The 22,530-nt window shown below is 35.3% G+C and overlaps 1 protein-coding gene across 5 annotated transcripts in view; it reads left to right on the top strand.

Moving 5' to 3' along the window:
• Positions 1–22,530, top strand: part of LOC113065579 (collagen alpha-1(VII) chain-like) — a 64,021-nt gene that overhangs the window by 39,354 nt on the left and 2,137 nt on the right. Inside the window, exons 52-110 of one of the 5 annotated variants that reach the window (XM_026236942.1) lie at positions 38–109; positions 247–282; positions 457–486; positions 718–759; positions 846–908; positions 988–1,026; positions 1,167–1,226; positions 1,357–1,389; positions 1,762–1,827; positions 1,909–1,953; positions 2,051–2,086; positions 2,795–2,821; positions 2,959–3,027; positions 3,116–3,178; positions 3,327–3,344; positions 3,433–3,468; positions 3,564–3,602; positions 3,694–3,729; positions 4,519–4,653; positions 4,835–4,942; positions 5,111–5,290; positions 5,452–5,559; positions 5,873–5,917; positions 6,516–6,584; positions 6,974–7,033; positions 7,230–7,274; positions 7,409–7,441; positions 8,270–8,323; positions 8,412–8,468; positions 10,113–10,190; positions 10,297–10,350; positions 10,494–10,532; positions 10,993–11,505; positions 11,932–11,967; positions 12,405–12,431; positions 12,518–12,577; positions 12,732–12,857; positions 12,977–13,048; positions 13,138–13,173; positions 13,280–13,339; positions 13,797–13,841; positions 14,231–14,266; positions 14,766–14,801; positions 14,891–14,947; positions 15,107–15,178; positions 15,289–15,360; positions 15,520–15,555; positions 15,678–15,758; positions 16,010–16,063; positions 16,146–16,199; positions 16,284–16,346; positions 16,432–16,494; positions 17,134–17,250; positions 17,929–18,006; positions 18,110–18,163; positions 18,263–18,311; positions 19,886–20,092; positions 21,556–21,618; positions 22,230–22,415. In XM_026236942.1, the coding sequence (XP_026092727.1) occupies positions 38–109; positions 247–282; positions 457–486; positions 718–759; positions 846–908; positions 988–1,026; positions 1,167–1,226; positions 1,357–1,389; positions 1,762–1,827; positions 1,909–1,953; positions 2,051–2,086; positions 2,795–2,821; positions 2,959–3,027; positions 3,116–3,178; positions 3,327–3,344; positions 3,433–3,468; positions 3,564–3,602; positions 3,694–3,729; positions 4,519–4,653; positions 4,835–4,942; positions 5,111–5,290; positions 5,452–5,559; positions 5,873–5,917; positions 6,516–6,584; positions 6,974–7,033; positions 7,230–7,274; positions 7,409–7,441; positions 8,270–8,323; positions 8,412–8,468; positions 10,113–10,190; positions 10,297–10,350; positions 10,494–10,532; positions 10,993–11,505; positions 11,932–11,967; positions 12,405–12,431; positions 12,518–12,577; positions 12,732–12,857; positions 12,977–13,048; positions 13,138–13,173; positions 13,280–13,339; positions 13,797–13,841; positions 14,231–14,266; positions 14,766–14,801; positions 14,891–14,947; positions 15,107–15,178; positions 15,289–15,360; positions 15,520–15,555; positions 15,678–15,758; positions 16,010–16,063; positions 16,146–16,199; positions 16,284–16,346; positions 16,432–16,494; positions 17,134–17,250; positions 17,929–18,006; positions 18,110–18,163; positions 18,263–18,311; positions 19,886–20,092; positions 21,556–21,618; positions 22,230–22,415 (4,228 nt within the window). Of the gene's footprint in view, positions 1–37; positions 110–246; positions 283–456; positions 487–717; positions 760–845; positions 909–987; positions 1,027–1,166; positions 1,227–1,356; positions 1,390–1,761; positions 1,828–1,908; positions 1,954–2,050; positions 2,087–2,794; positions 2,822–2,958; positions 3,028–3,115; positions 3,179–3,326; positions 3,345–3,432; positions 3,469–3,563; positions 3,603–3,693; positions 3,730–4,518; positions 4,654–4,834; positions 4,943–5,107; positions 5,291–5,451; positions 5,560–5,872; positions 5,918–6,515; positions 6,585–6,973; positions 7,034–7,229; positions 7,275–7,408; positions 7,442–8,269; positions 8,324–8,411; positions 8,469–10,112; positions 10,191–10,296; positions 10,351–10,493; positions 10,533–10,992; positions 11,506–11,931; positions 11,968–12,404; positions 12,432–12,517; positions 12,578–12,731; positions 12,858–12,976; positions 13,049–13,137; positions 13,174–13,279; positions 13,340–13,796; positions 13,842–14,230; positions 14,267–14,765; positions 14,802–14,890; positions 14,948–15,106; positions 15,179–15,288; positions 15,361–15,519; positions 15,556–15,677; positions 15,759–16,009; positions 16,064–16,145; positions 16,200–16,283; positions 16,347–16,431; positions 16,495–17,133; positions 17,251–17,928; positions 18,007–18,109; positions 18,164–18,262; positions 18,312–19,885; positions 20,093–21,555; positions 21,619–22,229; positions 22,416–22,530 lie in introns of all 5 variants that reach the window. The other 4 variants (XM_026236933.1, XM_026236952.1, XM_026236973.1 and 1 more) reach the window with 4 other exon arrangements.

The following is a 22,530-nucleotide window of genomic DNA, read 5'->3' as shown; positions in this document are numbered from 1 at the left end:
AAGTCATAAAGTCCCTTCTCCTCATCTCCAATGTCAGGGGCCTCTCGGTCTTCCAGGACGACCCGGTGAACCTGGGGGAAAAGGCGAGCCTGGGAAATTAGGGTTACCAGTAAGCAACTTCCTTCATTTTGTAGACAGGATTTGATCAATATTTCTCTAAAGCACTTCCAAAGAGCCAATAAATGATGAACCATAATCACAAGGATTAGTCAATACCGTTTGATAATGAGTGCCCATATATTTCAGGGTCCGGAGGGAAACAAAGGAGAAAAGGGCGAGCCGGTACGTGCTGCTATTAAAAAGCACAAGGATTGTTTTATTTTTATACTATTTTTTGTCAGTGTTTCAAGGGCCGGTCATGCTCTGCACTTAACAGAATCTCAGTTTTTCTTGTCATGCTCTCCAGTGATAAATTAAAGCATAGGAGTCACCGTATTCATATTTCATTCTCTGCAGGGAAGGCCGGGACCACCGGGAGACACTCAAGTGAGTTTACTCTCTGTACTGGGTATTATATTCAAGCAGTTTAAAATAAATGAATATTAATGCAATCATGTTATTTTCAGTTGGTTGGTTTGTTACACATGTCAAAAGCTGACAAGCCTGTGTTGCTCTTTTTTTGTGTGTGTTTAGAAGCATTTATTTGACTATTTCTTGGTTATCCTTGTTAATGCATGTTGTCAGTGACTTCACATTCTCATCATTCTTCTTTCCTAGTTCACCACTTCAGACAACACCATTCTCACAAGGGCCATTAAGGTAAAAGAAGACATTTTAAATTCTTTAAAATGTACAGATAACAAACAAACAAAAATAAATACTGTAAGGATTTGTTGTCTTTACAGGGTGAACCTGGTGAGCCGGGTCTCCCAGGACTGCGAGGGGAGATAGGACGTCCTGGACCACCTGTAAGTTAGGCCTCCACATTTAATGTACTATAAATGTATGAAAAACAGAATGATATGGCTTGCTATTATTCTCTCTTAGGGTCCTGAAGGTAAACCAGGACCTCCGGGGAATTCACTGGTGAGCCACTATAAAGTCATGTCCACCTTTAGGAATTTGATTATGCTTATTAATTTGAGATACATATTTTTGTCAGTGTCCAAATGGCATGCCTTTTAATAATTAGAAGAAGACATAAACACATTCTCTTTCTCTTCTAGCCTGGAACTAGTAAAGGAAGAGATGGTGTGGATGGTTTACCAGGAAGTCCTGGATCTAAGGTTTCGTTATTTTATTTGATTTTTTTCTGTTAGAACTTTTCTTAAATATGGCGATAGCTAGTCGTTCTCTTCATATGTGCTATTGAAATTGCTTTAAGTTATAATTTTCAGTGTTTTTGTGTGTCCACAGGGTGAACCAGGACAGAAAGGGGACCCAGGACCAGTGAGTACACCTAATAAAAGCGATTTTGTGATAATTTATCATATGATTCATGATTTAAATTTCAGTGACATTAACTGAATTGCAGGGTGTGTGACCGGTGAACATTCTTAAAGTGCATCAAATGTCTACACAGTGTCTGCTAATGAGTCTGTGAACACCTTTGATTTATGATTTTGCTTAATGTCAGGTGAAATAAAAAAATTAGCTAAAATATCTTTAAAAATCCAACAATTACATGCACTTTCTTAAAGGTTATCTTTAGTTCTTGAAGAACAGATTATTATCATAATTAGAGTGGCTTGAGTTAATGCTACCTTTTTTATGTGCATTTGTGTGTGTGTGTGTGTGTGTGTATGTGTTTGTGTCTAACAGAAAGGTGAGAAAGGAGATCCTGGACGTGCTGGGATTACTGGTATGCCTGGTTTACCTGGGACACCTGTGAGTATAGTAACATTTACAGCAGATATAAACTATAAAATCTCTATCCTTTTTCCTATCTTTTGTTCTCTTCTCTTGTAGGGCAAACCTGGTGTTGATGGGAAACGTGGAGTTGCTGGAAAAGATGTACGTTTAATATATTATTGTAGTTCTAAATGCTTTTGAACTTTTTATAAAACCAAACCACTGTTTTTGTTTTTGTTGTTGTTGTTTTTTTATCCAGGGAGATCAAGGACCAAAGGGTGATGAAGGGACAAAGGTGGGACAGTAGACTTATATGAACTACAAATCCATCATATTTAAACGTTTAGTTTACCCACAAATGAAAATTTGGTAAATTTACTCACCCTTAAGCCATCCATCCAAGATGTAGATGAGTTTGTTTTTTCATCAGAACAGAGATTGTGAAATTTAATAATACATCACTTTGTCACCAGTGGATCCTCTGGAGTCTAAAGAGCTAATTATGTTTAATAAATCCATTATTATTTATATACCAGACCACAATAATTCTTGAAAAAGTGAAGAAATCTGTTGTTCTCTCGCATCAAAATCCATATTCATATTTGTGTTAAACTGTTTTGGACTGTTTTCACTTGTAAACAGTGCTTGATCTGTCCATATTTCTCTCCTGGTTCAGACAAGACCATTTTTTTTCACTAGATAAAGCAATATTATTGATAGAAGTCTAATATTTTAGCTTTTCATGTCACAAGGCTTTATTTGAAGTCGTGTGGATTGCTTGTGGATTTTTGTCATTTTAAATCATCTCATTCTGACGGCACCCATTCACTGCACAGTATACATTGGTGAGCAAGTGATATAATGCTAAATTTCTACAAATCTGTTGGAAACAAATACATGGATATAGTCTGAAGATGAGTACATTTTCAGCAATGTTTTAGACAAACTATTCCTTTCAGCTAAAATTTACTCTGCTAACATAATTTCTTATTTTAATGCATAGGGTGAAAAAGGTGAACCTGGTGCAAATGTAAGATAATACTAAATCAAACACATCATAATGCAACAATACTTTCTTGAAATGCAATTTTAACCATGGTACAATCAAATGGTTTGTTTATATCCATTATGCCCATTATTCTTAATTTTGCTATTTTAACTGCTTAGGGAAATGAAGGTAAAAAAGGAGAACCAGGATCTCCAGGCTTGCCAGGTCCTCCCATTGTCCTCAAAGATGTAATTATTTTTTCTTTGTTTTTTGAGCTTAGACAAACTTTTCTTGCAACCATGACTTTTGTTAAATTACATTTGTGTTTGCTCTCAGGGTATGTCGATTGAGGACATTAAAAAGGCATTTCCCATACCAATGGGACCCCCGGGTGCAGTGGTGAGTGTCATATTAATAGCATTGTGAATCCAAGCTTCTTAATCAAAGAATCAACATAAAAAGACTGGGCTTTCATGGTTTTCCATGCATTTATATTGCACTGACTTTCAGTTCTCATGTGCGTGCGTGTGTGTTTCTGTGTTTGTAGGGTCCTACTGGGATGAAGGTAAAGTACAGTGTATAGCTAACCAAAAATCCTTGAAGAAATGAAACGCTTCTCAGACGATATGTAATTTTTCTCCTTTGTTTGGCAGGGAGAGAAAGGAGACATGGGTCTGAAAGGAGAGAAGGTATCAAAGGTTTCTACATCTCATTGATTGCACAAGTTATCTCCATAAATCTATGCTACAGAAGCAATGATAGCTGGCACTGTATTATTTAACAGGGTGATGCTGGCCCACCGGGGAGAGCTGTTGAAATGAAGGTTTGCGTGGTTACTCAATGCCTATCCATTATTTACTTCATTACAGAACTGATCTTTGGTGATGTTAACATATTATTATGTTCTATTTCAGGACATTGCAGGCTTGTTTGATTCATATGGTATTAAAGTAAGTGTGCTGTATTTAAAAAAAATAAAAATTTAACCCAGCAGGAGTTCTGAAGGCATAATGTTGGAATTTCTTACTTAATATTTACATTATTATTTTGAGGAGGAGGGTTACTTTGTATCTTTCAGGCAACACTATGCAGTGGAATGACTTGAATGAAATGTTTTATTTATTTAAATATTTTGAGCCATAATGAATGATTATATATTTTTACTGATTTCAGAATACTGAATGTAAAAAAAAACATAAATAGTTATAAAATATTATATATAAATGCAATAGGTGTTTTATGAACTAATATCAGAATCTAATAAAATTGGATCCAGATTATCTTTCACTTTAATTTTGCTTAGAAATTAAGGTTTAATATGTAATATTAGTTCCATGCACTATTTGTATTAATATGAAATGTTAATACTAAAAACATACTTTATAAATAAAAATATAAATATAAATTTTAGAACATGATAGTGGCAAAATTCCCAATTAAGGCTGCATCCATTACATCCATAAAACAAAAAATCATTTAAATTACTTTTTTTGTTGTTTTGAAATGAAAATGTTCTAACTAAGAAGAAATAAAAATCATAAAATAATTTTCAATTTCCATTAGAGCTTTTTACTTGTTTATAAAAGTCATTGCTACTTTACTAACCATTTTATTGTCATCTCATGTAAACTATATATTTATATGAATTGTAACAAATTTGAATTGCTTTGATGTTACACTACAATAAAACATATTGCCACATTTATAATAATACAAATAATAAAAACACACTTTCACAGCTCTCGCTGCTGAAGGCCTTGATTGACAGGCTGCTTCAGGATGGGATGGAGGAGCTTCTTCATGAGATCAGCACCAGCAGAAGAGTGAAAGGAGACAGACAGGAGCCGGACTCAAACATCATCACTGAATACACCGTGAGTAGCCTCCTGAACTTACAAAACATCTCAGCTAAATTAATTACTATATGTAACTGTATGTAAAAAACTGATTACAAGTCAGATAGATTTTCTGTTTATGATAAATACCCATTATTAGCGACAATGTACTTGCTGTATAAAGTCTATCTGGATCATAAGACCTCTTTCTAATCCACAGAGCTCAGTGAAGTACAGTCACCCAGAAGAGTCCTTACCTGATACAGATTTAACTGAGGAAGAGGCTGATTTTGAAGAGGGGCAGATGCCTGAGCCCAGTCCTGTAGCAGTAATTACAGCACCATTATTCATAATCCATTTTCTAACCAAACATCAACACACTTTATTCAGTTATTTTCAGATATACTTGACTGATTTGTTCTACATTTAATGCATGCTATACAGTTGTCATACTTTTATTTTAAGGCTTTGGTGCCTTGTCTTGTATTTTAAGAAGCCTGTTGCAGAAAAAGAAGTGGGTCCTATCCTTTCGAACATCTCTGCTATTCCCAAAAAGGCCAACCAGAGTAAAACCAAAGACAAGCTGGTAGATGTTGACGAAAAGGAACTTGTGGAGACCAACTTCAGTGATGTAACACCTTTGAAATTTCTCCAAACCAACACTTCCTCTGAGAGGGTATGCTTACTAGTAGTAATATTTAAATGTATGCATTGCATTAAAGTGTGTTTTTAGTGTAGTTTATATAGAAAAATGCAAAACTTTACTTGTCTTTTTTTCAGATGTATTTAAACACTTAAGTCCATAACAAGTTTTAAAAAATGCAACCTTTTTCACAGTTGGGCTCTGGGAAGGTAGAGGTAAGTATGGAGACAGTCTTCCACAGCCATGAGGACACGGGGAAGAAAACATCTGGAGAGAAGAAGAAAGGCAGAGAGAGGGGAAAGGTACACTGATCAGTCTCTGTTTAGTGTTGTACTTACTGTAAATTAACTGAATATCAATTAATAAAGAGTCAAACTACCCATAAGCAAGTTTGGGCTATTAAATAGACAAACATACTGGTGAAAATGTAAACCTGTGCAGTAATAATAAAAACCTAACCAGACATAATTAGAACTAAACATTACAATTAAATATTAGATGTCATTAAATGTCACGGCCACTAACTTCTTAAATGTCTCTAAATATTTTGAATGATTGCTATTTAAAGACTTCTCATAAATGATGATGATTCTCAACTGTTAAACTCTCGAGCAGGCCAAAGGAAATAAAGGACGTCAAAAACGACAAAGGAAACGTTTGGTAAATGTTTCATCATCGCACCTTACCTGACATTCACACATCATTCATATTCAAGGCAGCTTAACAGTGACTCAATGTGAACTTTTTGACTTTAATTTGTGTGATAACTTAAATATTCGGATGTACTAGAGTTATTGTAAACTTGTCTAAACTACTTCATTAAAAAAAAGCATAAACCCTAAATGATTTATAAACAAACATTAAATGCACCTGTTTTTATAATGTATAATTAATCGAACTAATGTGCTGCGAATTTCATTCATCTCAGTCATTATACTCCCACTAAAAGTGCTAAGAATTAATTCATATTCTGTCGCCATTTTCTCACCTCCAACCTGTTTGACTTTAATGGAATTTTAATTTTGGGAGAGTTACAGCCTCCTAAAATTCTCCATAAATCAAGATTACTGATGTTGTTGCTTATTTTAGTCTGTAATGTGTCTGTAAATCATGTCTCTAATGTGTTTCCGATCTATTCTCGCTGACACTTTTACATGTTGGTTGTTTTCTTTGTGGAAACATTAGCGTCAAAACAAACCTTTTTAGCTTCTGTCCTCACTGGAAGGCAGAAATAATGTCTTACCACTGTAAATTACAGGAAGGTCAAGGCAACATGGAAGAGGAGGTTGAGGAAGCATCATATGATGATGAGGAATATGAATATGAGGTAGGTCTGTCACGTGATCCTACTGTGAAATATAAAGTATGGTGGCAAATACAGCGATATGATTCACAATCAGATTTTGTCTATAATGTGTTGACGCATTTATAATGAATTGAATGGGAACTGACATGTCAACCTACGCTAATCACCTGAGTTTACCTCCTTCACACCCACACCACACGTCACACTTAACAGGGCCTTAATATAGTACTCCCACTCCACAGCCAAAAGAAGAAACCCTAATCACAACGTTTCTAATAAATGTTGAGTAATTCTCCTCATAATCTCTCATCACTTGCTTTCAGTTTAGGGAATTTTTTGACACACTGAAGCCATTTTGTTTCATGAACTTTTCACATGGATTTTTGAATGTTTTGTTCGTATCATGTCAGGACGAGCTGCACACAGAAGAGCCCTTTCCCTCTCGAGAGGAGGAAGGCGAAAGGGAGGAGGTTAGTATTATTGAAATCAAATCTGATCACAATAAACACACATATACGTACACAACTGGAAGCGCTACTGCAGACCGTGGCACCGTTTAGATGGATAGAGGTTACAATGGAATAATGTTTCATTGATAATACAGTACGGTTGTACAATATGTTTTAGCACTGAGCTGAAGTTGTTGTGAACTTTTGTTGTCCTCAGCTAAAATACTCAGTAACAACAGCTATATACGTAGAAGAAAATGAGGTAAGAGTGTAAGCCTTTTCTTTTTAATATTACTTATAATTCTAAATGGTTATGTTTAATAGGATGCTATTGGAAAATTGTGCTATAGAAATGCTATTACATTATTTATTTATTTTTTTTTCAAATTTACACAGGGTGAAACAACTTCTCCAGAGGAGATTACCCGGGTAAGAATATAAATTACCAACAGTCTGGGGTTGATAAGACTTTTTGTAGTTTTAAAAAAAATTGTTATGCTTACCAAAGTTGCATTTTTATTTAAAAACAGTAAAATATTAATAACTGATTTCTTTTTAATATATTTCAAAATGTCATTTATTTCTGTGATGGCAGAGCTGAATTTTCAGCAGCCATTGCTCCAGTCTTCATGTCACATGTTTTTTTTTATTATTTTTTTATTTTAATATTTAATATATTTAAATAATTGCCTTTATCAGATAATTTCACCAGTGTAAACAATATTTTGTGCAAGTTCAAATGCATTTTAAACAGTCAACATCAGTGTGTTGATATAGAGTGTATGTTTCAAGAACATGAAAATAATAACTGATGAAACATCATCGTGAAAGTAACACACTGGCCTCCCAGCATGCACTGCACTTGATTTCCAGTCAGGATTACTCTGGTTTGTGCACTTGTAATGCAGAATGTAACACTTAATATGCTTCATGGTCACGCTAACAGGTAAATATGCAGCCATTCCTCCAGTCTTCAGTGTCACATGATCCTTCAGAAATCATTATAATATGCTGATTCACTGCTCAAGAAACATTTCTATTATCAGTGTTGAAAATATTTTTTGATTAGGATTCTTTGAACTAAATGTTCAAAAGAATGGCATTTCTAACACATTTTTAAATATAAAATGACTCATTTCTTTTAAAAAATCTTTTACTGATCCATATTTTTTAACAGTAGTTTTGGTATATCTGTTTTTTGATCATTCATAATAAATGTTTTGCTTACTTGAACAAGTCCTCTCAATGTGCTTCCAGATGGTTCACCCAATAACAGCGAGTCCCCTGCTCTCATCAAAAGTCACAGAGGAGGTACTTCTTCCACCCTGTGTTAGTTTCAGCAGTTTATACTGTATGCACTGCATATAATACACATGAACTAATTTGATGTGTTTTACAGAAGCCACTTGAAACCACATTAATATCAGTGCTAAATACAACACAAACTGGAGAGGAGGTAAAAGTTTGCCTGTGATTTTACTTTCTGGCTTCCACCTCTTTAGCCAAGACTTGCATGTGGCTTCACTTTGAAGCATGAACTAACTTCAGCTTTGGAAATCCTTCTTTTAGCATGTTTCTTGGATGTTTTAGCTTATTGCAACTGATTAATTGCATCATTTGAATGATTCAATTGGCATTTGTTTTGTAAAATGCCATTTAATAAACAAGAAATTGGATTGCATGACAAAATAATGGCCTTCACTTCATCAGTGGATTTCACCAGTGCAAACAATGTTCAAATGCATTTTAAACAGTCAGCTTCAATGTATGAATGTAAAGCGTGAGTTTCAAGAATATAAAAAGTAACACGTCGGCATCCCAGCATGCACTGCTCTTGATTTTCAATCACGATTCCTCTGGTTTGTGCACTTGCTATACAGTATGACACATTAAACGTTCTTCATAGTCGCTCTTACAGCTCAGCTACAGGTTTTCTTTAATATATTTATTTTCTTAACACAGGAGCTCCCCTAAACTCTGTAAGAGAGACATTCAAGTGTGTAGAAACTGTGAAGGGTAAAAGAGGGGGAGGATCTGACTGGCCGGCATTACTTTGGGACTGATGTCATTCGTCCATGCTGCCTCCACCACGACTAGCGTTCAGTATGCTGCAGTGCCTTTGATAGATTGAGAAGAAGCTCCAGCACGCTCTGAGGAGAGATCAGCCTCCTCATAAACATAAAGAACAGATCTTGTAATGTGCTGTTTTTACACTCACTGAACAAATCCATGCTAAATCATCTATAATCCATATGAAAGTGACAACACAAAACTCTCATGAATGGTCCTCATGACATTATTGTTTTAATAGAGAATCAGATCATTTGCCCTGACAGCTCATTCAGCATCGATTTGTTCATCAGTTCCTTATTTATTGATAAGACTGAAAAAAGATTGTATTTTGTGTGTCTACATATTTACTTTATCATTTGGGGTAACATAATGTGCTACCTGTTTTCACTGGTGAAATTCAATGGCATATTGCTTTTCTTTCATAATAATTAATCTGTTTGTGCATGTCTGTCAGTAAATGTGTGCTCCCTAAACCAGTCTTAACCTGTTTCTGAGTCTTTATTGTGTTACGTGTGTTTAATTCTTTCACAATCATGACTGCATCATCATATTTTTTCAATTATATTGTTCAAATAAATGGGTACCATATCAATTATTGACCAATATTAAACATTTTAATTAATCAGTATCATTTATTTTTGCTTTTGTAATTGTTTTTGCTCTTTCCACCTTATTTTTCAGTTAAGTTAATCAGTATTACTTTACATTAGATAGCATTAACAATACTTCTAAAGCAATTCTTAATCTTAGTTGATGTTAATCTTAACATTTAGAAATAGATTTGTAAATCAAATGAGTTAATCAACTAACATGAACATTTTATACAAATCTAGTAATTTAAAAACACTGTTTAATGTTAGATAATGTCAAAAAAAAAAAAAAAAAAAAAAAATCATAGCCTGTACATTATAAGGTTTGGTGCCTAAATTCTCTTGTAGCATTTAAAATGATTGATTTAACAATTTAGTTCAGTAGTGATGTAAATGTACATGAAACTTCCTGTTTATGACTGTCTGGGTATAAACAGGTGAGCTTGTTCCACACTAGCGGCTTGGAAGAGGCAAGATCTAAAGTGAAGAGAAGTGCTCCTTCATCTGAGTACATGGTAAAATCTTGATCAGAACTGTCCACCTAATGTTTTGACAGGAGAATTTCATTTGCACATAGAATAAGCATCTTAATAAGGCATGAATCACGTGTGTCTTCCGCAGGCCTACATGCCTGGAACCCCAGGTGGACAAAACCGGTACAAACAAGGATCTAAGGTGATGAAAATTGAATTACAGTGACGTATTTAGCGCTTATGTTTGAATAAGCTCATCTTAGAGAGCTGCAGATGTGATTGCATGATGTAATGGAGGGAAATAGAGGGAACAAAGTCCAATTTTGTTATTGCATCTTCTTTTAGCGGTCTACCTCAGGTGCACAAGGCAAAAAGAAGCTAAATGTGAGTGTGTTTAATCTACCTGAAAAAAATGAGGAATCCAAAAAACTTAAAAGAATAGTTGACCCAAAACTGAAAATGTACTCACCTTCAGGCCATCCAAAATGTAGATGAGTTTGTTTCTTCATCAGAACAGATTTGGGGGAATTTTGCATTGCTCACCAATGGATCCTCTGCAGTGAATGGGTGCCGTCAGGATGAGAGTTTAACCAGCTGATAAAAACATCACAGTAATTCAGAAGTAACCCACATGACTCCAGTCCATTAATTAATGTATTTTGAAGTGAAAAACAGTGAATCAAAAACAGTCTATAATCTAAAGCTTTTTTCAGCAGATTTTCATTTTGGGGTGAACTATTCCTTTAAAATAATTCCATTTCTGAAGTCAGCTAAACAATGCATTGGAAAGAGATACAACCATAGTAATAAGTACTCACACTTGATATTTCTGTCACTCTTGTAGAAAAAGAAGCAAGAAAACAAAGACCTTGAGACTGTGACGGAGATGTACAGGGAAAGAGAGGGGGAAGAACAGGGGGTGAGAGAAGATGAAGTCTATCTTGAGAACAAAGGAAGGAATATTGAGGAGGAAAAGACAACTGAGGAACAGTGGGACATGGAGGAAGAGGATGGTGTGACTGAGACCAAGGAAAACAGTTCAGGTGATGGGGACGAGGAGACAGGCAGCGAGGAGATAAAGGAAGAGTTTGAGCTAGAGAGGGAGAGGGAGAGACAGGAGATGGAAAGAGAAAGGATGGAACTGGAACAAGAAAGAGAAAAAGAACTGGAAAGGGAGAGAGAGCTAGAGAGAGAGACAGAGATGGAGCAAGAGGAAAATGAGGAGAGAGAGAGACAGTTACAAAGACAAAGAATAGAATGGGAGAGACAAAGAGAGAAGATGGAGAGAGAGAGAAAGGGAGAGACAGACCAAGAAGAAGACATGGGGCCTCGTATTTCCCACTGTGATTACCTTAAAGTAAGTATATGCATTAAAGTCTATAGGTTTCCAAATATTCAACATATATTATATTATATTATATTATATTATAGTATATTATAGTATATTATATTATATTATATTATATTATATTTATCAATTATTAATTATCATAATTAATAATTATCTATTAATTATCAATCCATTTTAATTTACATATGATGGTAAGTCACAGATTTTTAGTCTAGACTTTTGCCTCCGATGTAATTACTATTTTGTAATACAATCTATTTTGATTGAACCATAGGAGAACTTTCTTTAATTATGATATACACCAATAAGAACCTATTCCATGGTTATTTTCATTTCAGTTACATTTTTAATCCCAGATTTTCAGTGCGGTCTTATTATGTATATCTGTAAATAAATTGTGCATTATATGTGTATTTTTCCTTTCTTGTACAGGGACCTCCAGGTGAAAATGGAAAAGCAGGCCCTAAGGTTCGCCAATCTTTTTAATTATGGGTCGGAACGATCTGTTCTTACTAATAAAGCATGATAGTCCCATCCTGATAAATAATGTTGTTCGAGCAATGTTCTCATCAGCTCTTATTAGTGTCTAAGCTCTGTGTGTTCCCAAACCAAAGTCTGTTAGATAAGAATGATTATCTGCTTTCTGATTGGACTGCAGTTCACCCACACATACGACATCCCCGCCTCCTCATTCACAATGTTAGGAAATTATTACTGTCAATCAAACCGGGTGGGTGGAATTTCAGCAGTGCCTTTCCGCTTGCTTTGATGCCCCAGAGCTTTATTTTTACTCCTCCGTTCCTGAAATGGATCCAGTGTCTTTATTAATATTGTAGTGCTCTCTTTGTTATTTGCCTTGTAAAAACTGCGTTTGTTAGTTGCTGACCACTTGTGAATTTGTGCAGGGGGAGATTGGGGAAAAAGGCCAGAAGGTACACTCATTCTCAACTTGGTGTCATTAACTGTTTATCCAATATTTCTTGAACCTCCTTTGATCTGTTTATGCGTTCTTTTTTAGGGAGAACCTGGAACCGGTCACCGTGGGCCCATTGGTCAGGCCGGTCCACCTGGACAAAAGGTGATTGATTAAGCTGCGTATATTATCAATGATATGAATTTAACTTCCCATACAGTACAATCCAAAAAAAGAGAAGAGGATACCAACATAAACCCAAACACAGTTAATAATAGACATTGCTTAACTAACTAACATGTGATTGTTATGTACTTAGGGCGAGCCTGGAGAACCAGGACCACCTGGAGCACAGGGCATTCAGGGTATTCGTGGCAACCTTGGCATCCCGGGGTCACCAGGTCACAGAGGTCAGCCTGGTGACCCTGGAGAGCCAGGTAGAAAGGTAACGTCAGCCCATTCTCAAAGTTAAGTAGTTAACTCATTGTATCGACTTTGTTGATTTAAACACAAAAACATGAATATGGATGAATGAATTTTTACATTTGTTTCCATGCTTTAAAGGGTGATAGAGGTAGACGAGGGAAGAACGGTTCACCTGGTACTCCAGGTGCAATTGGTGCTCCTGGACAGCAGGTATCGCTTTAGATTTTTACTCTATATTTTACTAAATTTTTTAAAGTGAAGAACTAGAATAAACTGAGAATTTGCTGTTCTTTTTACAGGGTCCTCCTGGCCCTTCTGGGGTTAAAGGTGAAAAGGTAAATCACTGCATGTAATGTTTATGCTCAATGATACCGGGTTTGATGGAAATGCCCCACAACATAAATGTATACAAGCATGAAACGTTTCATCTGCTATTACTAGGGAGACAGTATCCCAGGAGAACCAGGTGACAGAGGAATTCCTGGGCTCCCAGGTCGCAGGGTAATATTATGAAAATTGCTCTTTCAGATTGTAGGTCTTTTTTTTTTCATATAATAGCATATTAGTTTGTTTGTAAGAAATACTCAATATTAATAAATAAAGTTAATAAATGATGTATTCGAAAACTTGGCCCAGATTTACTAAACGGGGTCAATTTGTGTGAGACCAAAATCCCATAAAAGTGTTGACGGTCGACGAAAGATCTGCAAAAGATGTGTTGACACTGTACAAATGAAAGAACGTAGACATTTCACTTCCATAAAGACCAGTGCAATCTATCAAGACCACATGAGCAACTATCACAGCCATGTTAAGTACAAAATAAATTAAGACATGCTTGTTTTTGTGGTGTTAGTAAATTTGGCCCCTAGTATCAAAAAGTGGCATGTTTTTTTTCTCTCTCTCTCTTTGTGTTATTTGCTGTTAATTGTTCTCAACTCTTTCTCAACATTCAAAGGGAGGCAAAGGCACTGTGGGTGCCAGTGGTCCTCCAGGTCTCATGGTAAGTCACAAGTGATTCCAACTCGCACTGTAGCACTTCTCAAATCCCTCAAATGTCACTATAGCATCCCTCAAATATTTTATTAAAATATATTATTGCTAAATATTAATAACATTTGATACACAGTACCTGCTGCCTTATGCTGCAATTACTAAATCTCACATTTTATATTATTTCTTTCTTTATCTCAATTTTTTCTTCTTCACAATTTTAAGCTACTTTGAATAAAAGCATCAGCTAAAAGAATAAATGTAAATGCATTCAAAAAGCTTTAGTGCATCCATGCAGTGATCAGTATTCAACAGGTCAATATAGACTGTATTAAGAAAGTAAGATATTGTGATTCTGTACAATGCGTTAACGTCTCGTGACCTTTCTCTTTAATTAAGGGTCCTAAAGGCATGACGGGTATGAAAGGAGAAAAGGTGAGAGTCTATTTTTAACCCACCTCAGTTTGAAATTCGAAACAAGTTCGGAAAGTAGAAGGGCTTTAAATATTAATAGCCAAGCCAGCTCTGTCAGGGTCATTTTCTGCAGCTCAAAGACTTATAGACAGCTTTGACAGTACTGCTGTGCTCACAGAGCCTCACTTCTCTTTGTATTGACTTGCCAGTGCCTTCTTGTCAAGTCTTTCTCTGCTAAAGCCAATCTTTCAATGGTTGAAACTGCTGTGAACAGCACTTTCTTTTGACACACATACAATTGCACTAACTTCACAATCTGCGTCAGTTTTGAGTGATATTGGTTTTATTTTCTTCAGTATACAGTAACTTTATGACATACAGTGAACATTTGTAGTGCCAGAACAATACAACTTACAACCCTAGAAACATTTAACAGCCCATCTGGCATATCAGTTGAGTTTCATTTGTTTAGACTATACCCCTGACAAAATTAATAAAGACAAAACTTTTTGACTGACAGGGTGACAAAGGTGTGCCTGGTCACAGAGGAGACAAGGTAAGGACAGCATAAGTGTAGACTGAATACCTGAATTGTGTTTATTTTGATTCTTTCACCAAAACCACATCGGTTTCCTGGTTTTGTAGGGTAGTCCTCTCTCCATGCCAGGACCCAGAGGATATAAGGGTCTGAAAGGAGAGGCAGTGAGATATTTTTGTATTTTAATTTGTCATTTCACTAGAAAGTTTCCCACAAAGGCCATACTTGACTATGTGAACTCAACAATGCTGTTTGAGTTTTGAGTTGTTTTTAAGTATAAATGACAGATACATGTCAAGGCATGTCTGAATTTGACATGGCAGGGTGAACGCGGGCTTCCAGGATTTGATGGAGATAAAGGAGAGAAAGGTGAAGATGGTCCACCTGGTGCAAAGGTATTTTCTAAACCTTTCTTAGTGAATTATACACTCAGATGCCTACAGAGATTCATGTCTACATTGGACCATAAAAGGGAATTTCTAACACTTGTTTCATGTAATTTCAGGGGCTGAAGGGAGAGGCTGGTACTAAAGGAGGCATGGGGCCTTTTGGTGTACGTGGTCCAGTTGGACAAAAGGTCAAAATTAGCTCTAATATGACATTATGCACTATAATGCTTGAAACTGCTTTTTTTAAAAGTATGGGTTATATTGTTTTATATGCTATGTTATATCACGGTAATTATTTTTACTGTGGAAAATGCATTTTGGGAGTGAAGGTATAATTCTTTTCTTAGGGGGATCCAGGGGAGCCAGGCGCCAATGGGGAAAAGGTAGCCTATTTCCTGTTTGTTGTGATAATTTCGAAACAAATGTTTGAGATTTGTATATTTTTAGATATTCTGCTGGCTATATGTTTTGTTAAATATTACTGATTGGCTGAGATTTGTCACAGGGTCGTAATGGAGAACATGGATTGGATGGTGAGAAAGGTGATAAGGGAGACATGGGCCTGCAGGGCCGAAAGGGAGATCAGGTATGAATATGAATCATATCAATTAAATATTAATTAATAAGAAATTTCTTTGAGCACCAGGGATACCTGAAAAGGAGAACATTGTTCCCTTAATCTTTCTTACTAACTACATTATTTAGATGAATGAAATAAATAATTAAGTAGGCTTTCCTGTGAGTTGGTTTATTTTTTTTACATTTTTATTTTATTTCAAATTTTGTTGAGTAACACTATGGACTCATGGACCTAGACTCATTGGTTTGTGTGTTCAGGGTGAGACAGGGGAGCCTGGTTTACCTGGAGATGCAGGAATTAAAGGCGAGAAGGTATGAAATGTCAATCTTGTCTTTAGTTGTTGTGTTCTCACCTGTCTGTAACCATTGTTTCACAACATTTATTTTTCTGTAGGGCTTCAGAGGTTTCCCTGGACGAATAGGGAGTCCAGGACTGGATGGAGAACAGGTATTGTTGGACCTATTTCATCCCATATTAAAAATTGTATTAAATAAACCACTAAGAACATTTCCTTTGACTGTAAAACACAAGGGTGATTCTGGGGACCCTGGCAGGCCTGGCATTCCAGGACTAAACGGTCTCACGGGACGAAAGGTGAGTCACTACACAAACAGATATTGATAACCTCATCATCACTGTAAGTTTCATTATGAGATGAATTGTTATTGTTAATGTTTAGGGAGAAAAAGGTGACAGTGGTCTGAATGGTCTTGATGGAGCTCCTGGGCAAAAAGGAGAGAAGGTAAAAAATTATATTTAAAAACGATTTAATAATAGTTCACCCAAATATTCTAATTCAGTCATCATTTACTTATCTTCTATACAATTTTAACTGTAATACAAATAAAGAGTCTTTTTTTTCTTAAAAAAATTCACACTATTTCTTCCATACAACAGGAGCAGTCAGAAGCTCCAAAACAAACTAAAACCATAAAACGTGCCATAAAAGTATCATAAACGTTAACTAAAATCATATAATCAAAGTTTAATTATGTCATATGATATTGGTGTGAGGACCAGACTCAAATGTATGTTGTTACAATATGACTTGTATTCAGATGTAGTCGATATTAAATTGCATTTCATGCAGGGTTCCTACCATTAACTAAAATAAAACTATATATATATATATATATATATATATATATATATATATATATATATATATATATATATATATATATATATATATATATATAGTAAAAACAAATATAAAATGTTGAAAAAATAAATGTAAATAAATAAAATAAAAAACACTGTTATCATGTCACAACAGACTTTAGAAAACCATACTTGCATGGGATGATCACAGAATTTTTATTTTTGGATGAACTGTTGTTCTAAATAATCTCTCCCTTTCAAATAACCCATTCTTCTGCAGGGTGCAACTGGTTTCCCAGGTTTCACTGGGTTTAAAGGATCTCCTGGTGCACCAGGAACTAACGGGGCTCTGGGTCGACCTGGTCCGGTTGGACCTAAAGGTGACATGGGACCAAAGGTATGACCAGCCTGCCTACACTTAGACAATAATATCTACATGATAATAGAGCTGAATTTATTAATCCTCTGCGTGATTCATCAGACCTCACAGATAGATAGATAAATCGTAATGCTAGTGTAATTAGGGCCATCTTCATATCTCACTCAATCCCATGTCGAGGAACCGTGGAGGAGGACAAGGCCCTAATTAACCTCAAGAAAGACAGGATGAGAGAGAGATAGAGAGACGGGGGGGTAGGAGCTATTTCTGCTGGGATGAAGATTTGAGCTATCAAACTAAACACTGCGCTAAGGCCGCCTTTAGCCACAATTAGGCATCTCTTGATGTTGATAGGAATGGAGAGGATTCAGCAAGCTGCACTCACAGAGTCTCTTTAGTAAAGGTGAGCTGTACTTCAGTACAGAAGCAGCAGACAATCTTAAAGAGTAAAGTTTATGAATTAAACATCACTCTGAAAGTATCACTCTGATGCTATTCTGTACGAAAAAAGCCAATATATTTTTAAACGTATATTTATTTCAGCTGAAAATTAAGTAAACCATTGGTTTGGTTATGTGTAGCCTCAATCTCAAAGCTGATTGGTCAAGGGTTAGTGATTGTTTCATGCTGATGTGCAGATTCTATGCATTACTAGCTGTCCAGCACTGTTTGATTTGATTGTTTTATCTGTCCCAGGGAGAGAAGGGAAGGAGAGGCAGAGGAAAGGCCTGTCAACGGGGACCCCCTGGAATTCCTGGGCTCAGAGGCCTGGATGTAATAAGGCATCTACACACAAATAACTGTATCCTCCACTCGATCAGGACTTAATCTATTCACAAACATGCTCAGTCTAAAGTTATACATGTCCTCTATGCAGGGGGAACTGGGAACCTCAGGAATGAAAGGAGAAAAAGGGGAGCCTGGACTCAGTGTATGTTGACAATGGCCCATTTCTATCATGTATTTATCCTTATGGATTACATATAGGTTTTCGATGTGATTAAATACTTAAATTTTCCCATTTGTTCAGGTGGAGGAAGTGAAGGATCTTGTGACAAAAGAGGTGGTTGAGAAGTGTGGTGAGTTTGTGTGTATGCAAGTTGCAGTAGGAAAACTGCTGTAAAAAAAGCACCTTATTTGTTTAAAGTGTTTGCAAACGAAATGTTTGCTTATCAAGCCTGCATTTATTTGATCAAAAATACACAGAAAACAGTAATATTGTGAAATATTCTTACAACTTAAAATAATAGTTTTCTATTTGAATGTACTTTAAAAAAAATAATTTATTCCTGTGATGCAAAGCTGAATTTTTAGCATCATTATTCCAGCCTTCAGTGTCACATGTAACATCCAGTCTATCACATGATCATTTAGAATCATTCTAATATTCTGATTTATTATGAGTGTTGGAAACAGTTCAGCTGTCTAATATATTTGATGAATAAAAGGTTAAAAAGAACTGAATTTATTCAAAATAAAAAAAGATATCTAATAATATATATTCTAATGATATATTTTCTTTACTATCACTTTTTATCAATTTAACACATCCTTGCTGAATGAAAGTATTGATTTTATATAAAAAAAAAAAAGTAAAAAAAAAATCACTGACCCCAAATTACTGACCAGTAGTGTATATTATTATTACAAAATATTTATATTTTAAAAACATAGCATCTTTTTATTCATAAAAGTATCCTAAAAAAGTATCACATGTTCTGGAAAAATATTAAGCAGCAGAACTGTTTCCAACTTTGATAATGAATCATCATATCAGAATGATTTCTAAAGGATCATGTGATAATGATCCTAAAAATTCAGCTTTGCTTCACAGAAATAAATGATAATTTAAAGTATAATAAATTTAAAAACAATTATTTTAAATTGTAATAATATATCACAATATTATGTTTTTTCTGTATTTTGATCAAATAAATGCAGGCTTGATGAGCAGAAGAAACTTCTTTCAAAAACATTAAAAATAGTAATGTTTCCAAACTTTTGGTCTGTACTGTATGTGTATATATATATATATATATATATATATATATATATATATATATATATATATATATAGTAACAAACTCATTTTTTTTGCAGTCCATACAGTCTTACTGTATCTGATCTGACTGTAAGCTAAACAGTTAATGTCAAGATATGCAATAATACAACCCACTGAATCTATTGTTTGTCTATTCATGTTTAATTAAATATGGCTTCTACCTCTTATAAAGAACTATTCAGTTGTGCACTGTACTGCAGTCCATTGAAGTGAAACTATGAGCTTCATTAACACATGTACGTGGGTGGTTAGAAGTGTGTGTTTTTGTGTATTTGTGTGAGTTTGTGTATTTGTGTTTGGAGGCCCCTGTTGTGAAGGCCTCAGGACCCCATGGGTTCCACCATCTGTTGTGTTTTCATGGTCTCTCTTACCAAAGAAAACCTGTGATGAACTCCATGTCAGGAAGTCACGAAAATTAAATTGACAAAAAAATGGGACTGTTTTTAAAATTTTATTGAAGTAATGACTTCTGTGGTTTAAAAATATTTTTGTCAAATAATTGAATTACTGTCCATTTGAATGAAGTTAAATGACTTAATGATGTTACCCTAATGACGTTTGACTAAAGCATGATCATATTTCTAACTAAAGGAAAGGACATACTCCTGATGGTGAACACCAATGATCCAGATGATGGGAGTATCCTAAAGGAAGAGAGAAGAACAGATTCTTCCTCTCCGTTCTTGCTCACCCACCCCAAAGTGTGGGATGAAGAGTCAGAGGACGAGACCACTACAGTTCATCCTGCTGTTTCAGACTCTGAGCCAACATTAGCATATGGCAACGTTACAAGTAGAGGTATATTCCCGCTTTGAACCAATATGTTATAACATGGTTTCTCTCTTATGATATCATCTCTTTAGTTTGCCCTCGGGCCTGGAAGGGTTTGGATTGGGAAACTGTAGATTTATATAATCAGTTTTATCTTCATATGAACTTCTTCTGGGTCTTATGAACATTAGTCCTGATCTGTTTATCTTTATGCATAAGTTCAGTCATCCATAAACACCATTCAGCTTTTCTTTCCCTGATGGAAAACAGGAAATCATACGCAAAAGTCATACGCACAGGTTCTGCATGGTCTACTTCTCTGTGTTATTTTAAGCAACTGAGTCACACTTCAAAAAAAAAAGAAAATCTGTTTTTATTTTTTTTAGTACCAACCATAAAGTAGTTGTTCATTGGAGCCTGATGTTAATTTCAGTGATCAGAATATGAACAAAGACATAGTACTTGTTATCTAGTTGGCTACATCATTATATGATGTCCACTTCAGATGGAAGAAAAATAATAACTTAGACTTTTCAGGCAATCATATCAACATAGCAACACTGGCTCTCATCATCAATTAAGTATGTCATAGAATAAATAAAGGAAAAAGAATAAAGAATGTAATAAAGAATAAGAAAACCACTGATGACTGATTTTGTTTCCATTACACAAACAATTGAGTGTTCAAAAATGTAAGAAAATGTACAAACCCTCTGGCCATCTAATATGTGATTGGCTTTGTTTCTTCTTCAGAAAAGATTTGGAGAAATTTAACATTTCATGATTTGTTCAACAATGCAATGCACTGCAGCGAATGGGTGCTGTCAGAATGAGAGCCCAAACAGCTGATAAAAACATCACGATAATACACAAGTAATCTAAACTACAGTCCATCAATTAATGTCTTGCGATGCAAAAAGCTGCTGCATGCATAGCTTCAAACCATTGGCTAAAATATGAGCCCTCTATCCATAATATTGCTTTCTCCGGTGAAAAAAATATGTTTTGTCTGAAACAGGAAACCAACCACCCTTCACCAAGTCCAAAACAGTTGAAAACAAATATGTCAGTCAATTTTGATTTGAGAAGACAACATAGAATATACTTTTTTTTCTACAGAAAGTGTTATCATGGATTATGGGCTCATATCTTGGCCAGAAGCAACGGTTCCAAGTCTTAATGGTGGATTTCTTAACTGCAAACAAATTTATTTTCATGTCACTTTAATTGATGGACTGGAGCTGTGTGGATTACTTGTGGATTATTGTGATGTGTTTATCAGCTGTTTTGGACTCTCATTCTGACGGCACCCATTCACTGCAGAGTATCCATTGGGGAGCAAGTGATGTAATGCAACATTTTGACAAATCTGAACTAACTCATCTAAATGTTGAATGGCTTGAGGATGAGTACATTTTTAGCAAATTTGGGCAAACTGTTCCTTTAAATGACGAATCTGGATATAATATAAGCTTTTCTGTTGCACTCAGGAGCCAGTACTGAGGGAGAGGGAGAACAGAGAGAAAAGAGACATGCACTCAAACTCCACTCAGGTATGTGTGGAGTAAAAGAGGAGAACATCGTCCTCTGCTGACTGCTGCTCCAAGTGCTTTTAACCAGTTAATACAGCTAAAAACTGCTCACATAAGCGATACATTCAGATTTTCTGCACAAATTAAACCTGGTCCTTGAATAAATATATTTGGAATGGAAATTTTGGTTTCATGTCCAGAAAAGTAGTCCAAAAAGTACACAGTAATGGTCCTGGCACCAAAAGTGCAACACACATAGCCAAGATTATTTTATGCGCTTTCTTTTTTCCCCACAGTCTATTTCTGTCACATACACAGTATTATATGAGACACAAGGAACGGAAACAGACGGATAAGAGCAGAATTAATCCACTGATAAAAATAACATTCAAATCAAGTGCATATGTGTGTGAGAAAGAGAAATAGAGATAAGAACATTTGACTAACAGTGAAATTCAAGATCAATTTTGAACCATTTTTAGAATATATTATTATATGATATATTTTTGAATTATTTATAATTTTGTTGATTTCATCAATTTTTTTAAACATTAATTTCATTAGGACATTATTTCAAATGCATTTACACTTCCTTGAAACTGATTAATTAATGCTCCCTCCATTAAATGTAGACCTAGCCGCTGATCTGTGCCTTGAACCCATGTCTGAGGGCCATTGCACTGAATACATCCTGCTCTGGTACTACTACGCCGTCTCAGGAGAATGCCGTCCCTTTGTGTATGGTGGCTGTGGAGGAAACAGGAACAGCTTCAGCTCTAAACAGGACTGTGAGAGTCAATGTGTTCTGGGGAGGAGAGGTAAAGAGCCAATCAGAATTCAGACTTCAGGTTCCAATATAAATGATCAGAGGTGATTGTTCGAAAAATGCTAAAGACATTTCTTTTTAATCTAAATCAATTTAATTAAATGTTC

This window comes from Carassius auratus, chromosome 4, assembly GCF_003368295.1.
Source record: "Carassius auratus strain Wakin chromosome 4, ASM336829v1, whole genome shotgun sequence".
NCBI classification, from domain to species: Eukaryota; Metazoa; Chordata; class Actinopteri; order Cypriniformes; family Cyprinidae; genus Carassius; species Carassius auratus.
Note: the sequence above shows the minus strand (reverse complement) of the source record. Positions and strands in the feature narration are given on the sequence as shown.